At 43.2% G+C, this 5000-nt stretch overlaps 1 protein-coding gene across 7 annotated transcripts in view; it reads left to right on the top strand.

Moving 5' to 3' along the window:
* The window catches only part of LOC143027117 (uncharacterized), a 249394-nt gene that overhangs the window by 77335 nt on the left and 167059 nt on the right, over positions 1 to 5000 (top strand). For all 7 annotated transcript variants that reach the window (XM_076188133.1, XM_076188141.1, XM_076188137.1 and 4 more), the window contains exon 2: positions 568 to 1327. In XM_076188133.1, coding sequence (XP_076044248.1) covers positions 1196 to 1327 — 132 coding nt within the window. In that variant the 5' untranslated portion in view covers positions 568 to 1195. The remainder of the gene's footprint in view (positions 1 to 567; positions 1328 to 5000) is intronic.

The following is a 5000-nucleotide window of genomic DNA, read 5'->3' as shown; positions in this document are numbered from 1 at the left end:
CCTAACGCCTCCCCTTAGCCTCATCTCTCTCTCTCTCTCTCTCTCTCTCTCTCTCTCTCTCTCTCTCTCTCTCTCTCTCTCTCTCTCTCTCTCTCTCTCTCTCTCTCTCTCTCTCTCTCTCTCTCTTCTGTCTGCCTGTCTGTGTGTCTGTCTCTCTGTCTCTCTTAGGGATTCTTTATTGAGTTATTTGTAGTTCTGTAGTTTTAATCCTTTACATTGAAGTCCGCCTTCTCAATTAACTAAAATCGTCTGGTTTAGCCAGAACAAAGCATGCAGCGATCGCTGTCAAGTCGAAGAAGATGATACACGTTTTTAGGGCCGATGACATCCATCTGTGATCGAAGTAACTGGACACAATGAGTCACAAATTGCTAGCCTCGCAACGGAGTCCCCATTTTCTTGTGACTCTCGAGTGTGTGTGTGTGTGTGTGTGTGTGTGTGTGTGTGTGTGTGTGTGTGTGTGTGTGTGTGTGTGTGTGTCTGTGGTGTAGGGTTTAAGTTGAGGTTAAGTGGGGGTAAAAGGTCATCCTGTGACGAACTAACACTTTTTTTTCCGTCCCGACGCAGGTTGTGGGCATCCAGCTCCATACGAAGTCCAGGAAAAGCGGGACGGCCTCTTCGACCTTTTTTCACCACGACCGAACGTCCGATTTGAGGACGACGACAACGACGACAACGAGAGTGGTGGGTTGGTACCTGCTTCCTCCACATTCCCGCCTTCTTCAGGCATCCGGCGACAACGTTCCTCCCGGTCACTTAGCGCGCCCTCCGGAGCACGGAGTCGACAGAAGCTCGATCTCCTCTGACAGCTGTCGAAGTCACCGCTGCCACAGGTTCTGCTGAGGTTTTGGGAAGATCCTCTCTCCTTCCCTTCCTCCATCCTTCTTCGTGACCTTCTGGTCGGTTGTGATCTGCGCATACGACGGAGGAGGAACTCCTGAAGACCTTTGAGGTCTTCGCAAGCCTTTGTGTGTTATTCGTCGATTCACGAGGTTCGATCCGTCTTCGGGTGTGCCCCTGAATGAGCGTTCTTTAAGTTTCTCAACAATCACGCCCTCGGCGTGAACATAGTTCGGCTAATCGTGGATCAATAAGTGCAAGTTATCTGAACCTTAGAAGTGGACTTCGGGTGTCAGAGATCGATTTTTCGTGAAGTGGTGGTGTCAACGAGTAAGTGGTACTCGGTGATCCTTAGATGGTGGCAGACCTCGCCAGCGAGGACCGGCTTCATCGTCAGAAGGGTCTGAGGATGGAGGATGGGATGGGGAGGAAGGCAGAGCGATCCAACTCCAACACCAACATGCGCAAGGACAGGCACTACCAGCAGGTAAGGAGGACGTTACTTGTTTGTCATCGATGTAGTCTAGAGATCGGGGTAAGTGGGAGGATTCACAAAGGTGGTGAGACGTAACGGATCGACGCAAGGGCCTCGCAAAAAAAAAAAAAAAAAAAAAAAAATTGTTCCTCTGTTGCTAAATTGTCTAGATCATGACACCAAAGTTACGGAGGAAACCGATGGCCTTCTTGCTCTTCTGCCAAAGGCCCTCCACCCTTGATACATTGCGTTGATATCTATGGTCTGCTAGTACCGTGCAGTAGTTGAATGCTGGAGGAATAAGCCAGACCCGGAAAATCCGGGAGTTCAATTCAAGGTAGAAAATGTGTGCATTCACTCTTACATACTGTGGACGTGGATCACCTTTTATTTTTATTAAATATACGGTCAGTCACCTTGGCGTTAAGCGAAAACTGTGCATATATATACAGTATATATGTATATATACAGTATATGTATATATATATATATATATATATATATATGTACACATATTTCTAAACAGAAATGTAGTAGCACATTTGTAAATAACACACAGGAAACTCACAGTCGGAGAAAATAAACTTCGAATGAAAGAAGATTCCTATATTTCGGCTATCAACTGTAGCCCTCGTCAGGAAAGTACTTTCCTGAAGAGGGCTACAGTTGATAGCTGAAATATAGGAATCTTCTTTCATTCGAAATTTATTTTCTCCGACTATGGGTTTCCTGTGTGTTATGTATACATGTGTATACATACACACTCCAGTTTAATATATTCTCACTCTCTCACCCTCCCCTTCGACCTGATAATCCTCTCAGTTCCTGCGCCGCTTTAGTTCTCTCTAGAGTTGACGATCTTCACATCTTCTATCCCTCTCGACCCCTTCAAGTGAGGATCCTTACCTCCTGTGCAGAGCTTGTTGATCTCCACCTCATTCTTGTCACACTCGTCCTCTATCTGTTGGTTTCCATTCATAGTACTTCTTAGGGTATCTCTGTTTCTTTGTTCAGTTTTAAATAAGTAGGATCATTACCACATCCTGAGTCAAAGAATAAGCGGATGTCGGGCGTCTCAATTACGTGTGTGTGTGTTTGTGTGTGTGTGTGTGTGTGTGTGTGTGTGTGTGTGTGTTTGCGTGTGTGTTTGTGTGTGTGAATCACCACCATGGTCTTGGATCAGGTGTAGAACTCGTGACTGACAGCTATTTTCCTCCCGGAAGAGAGCTCATATAGGACCGATCTATGGGTAATGCTGTGACCTTACACGCACACACACACACCCAACTCCCCGCCCACGAGAGTTGGAGTAACGAGTCGCAGTGCTGCGATACTGTGTGTGTGTGTGTGTGTCCGTGTGTGTGTGTGTGTTTGTGTGTGCACATGCACGGTTTTGAACATGTCTTAGGAAGAATACGAATATTTGTCGAACCACCTGATGCACGCAACCTTGGACACAGATGCACCACACTTGAAATCAAACGTTGACACTTGATGGAACGTTTACACTTGAAACCAAACGTTTGCACCAGCCAATCCCTACCGTACCGCGTGTTACTATTCTTTTTGTTTCTTCTGTCGCCAGGCGATTTTATTCGTCAGTGTTTTTTTCCTCTCTCTCTCTTTATCTCTCTCTCTCTCTCTTCGTGTGAAGTCGATCCGGCGTCGAGTCTGCTGCGCTGCGGTGTAAGAAGCGATCCATTGTTCCCTCAGTACAAGAACAGAAATCGACCCTCAACATTCGACCCCCATCTCCCCCTCCCCCTCCCCCTCCCCCTCCCCCGCCACCCTCGTGACCTCCGGCTCACACGCGCTGACTTTCCTTGGGTCGTTTGGTCTCTCTCTCTCTCTCTCTCTCTCTCTCTCTCTCTCTCTCTCTCTCTCTCTCTCTCTCTCTCTCTCTCTCTCTCTCTCTCTCTCTCTCTCTCTTTCTATCTCTCTCTTTCTCTCTTTCTCTCTCTCTCTCTCTCTCTCTGATATACTCAATACACATGCAAACGGACACATCCCTTGGGATGGGCGCAGTGATTATAGATGATACTTGATATAATTATTTTTTCATTCATTCATTGTTCTTTTTACAAGCTATTTGTTAAGAAGAGTCCTTTGATAGTATATTCTGTCTGCCGCCAAGCGATTTTATTCAGCTGGGAGTGACCTTTCCTCTAATGGGGCTCATCTGAAGAACGAAGCAACGAAGAAGAACATCGACAAGACACAAAGGGAACGTGTGAATCAGAAATTACGAAGAAAGTTTCATCGACCCACAAAGAGAAAACGTGACTTTAACCTTTTTAGTTTGGCAGGAGGCGGATGGGTGGGGTAAGGGAGTTCCTCAGCTGATTAAAATCACATGGCGGCAGCAGCTACAACAAATGTACACGTAGTCAAGAAGAGTGAAAGGGTTCAATTGGATATATATCACTTGTTACGTGCCTGCGGAGGTTCGAGTCATTAGCTGTATCACGTATCAATTTCTGCATGTACGCCTCCTCGAATTTCTCGATGTTGATGGCTTGGAATTAAAGTGAATTGTGGTTTATATATATATATATATATATATATATATATATATATATATATATATATATATATATATATATATAAATTGGTGTTGATGATGATGATATTGATGAAGAGGCCATGACGGTTCGAGGAAGGGGAAGTCGTTGCTTCTGCCATTGGCCATGAGGAAGTAAATCAGTGTCTTCTTGATCACGAAGCTCACTTGTGTGTGTGTGTGTGTGTGTGTGTGTGTGTGTGTGTGTGTGTGTGTGTGTGTGTGTGTGTGTGTGTGTGTGCGCGCGCGTGTATACGCCTTTGCACAATTCATCTTCAGAATTACGAAAAGGGCTGTATGATGACATGCATGTCTAAATTGATGTATTTGATGATGTACTTGTTTTGAGGGTTTTTCACCCGTGAGGTGTTTTGATGCCTTTGTGGACTTCGGAATACTTGTGTAGATATTTGAGCATGTGTGTGTGTGTGTGTGTGTATGTATAAATGCAACGGCGCATTTAAGTTTGTGTATATTATTGTGTATGTATATATATATATATATATATATATATATAATATATGTGTGTATAATGTATATATATATATATATATATATATATATATATGTGTGTGTGTGTGTGTGTGTGTGTGTGCGTGTGCATATATAATATATGTGTATGTATATATATATATATATATATATATATATATATATATACACACACATTACTTATTGTGTGTTTGTGTGTATGTGTGTGTATGTGTGTGTGTGTACTAATATATGTATGTATACGAGTATGTATGTGTATCTATGTGTTATGCATGGAGTTCTATACGTATTATATACCTGTATGCATTTATGAACGTACCGTGTACTTACTGATGATGAATGTTGTTTACATTCGTTGATGGACGTGCATCAGCTAAAGAATTATTCATGATGTATAACCTTGGGCTGTGCATCAGAGTACATAGTAAGTTTAATATGATGATAAGGTGAGAAGGCGCGTAGCTGCGGCCGAAGCCGTCACTTGGGCCATATGCGCTTTGAAGACAGCTGGCTAATGTAACAGCCATTGCTTTGAATCAGAAAGTAAGGTGTGATTCAAACCATATATATATATATATATATATATACATATATATATATATATATATGTATATATATATAATATATGTATGT

This window comes from Oratosquilla oratoria, chromosome 7 (assembly GCF_046742065.1).
Source record: "Oratosquilla oratoria isolate Oo_2021 chromosome 7, ASM4674206v1, whole genome shotgun sequence".
Classification (NCBI taxonomy): domain Eukaryota; kingdom Metazoa; phylum Arthropoda; class Malacostraca; order Stomatopoda; family Squillidae; genus Oratosquilla; species Oratosquilla oratoria.
This window is presented reverse-complemented; position numbering and strand designations above follow the sequence as displayed.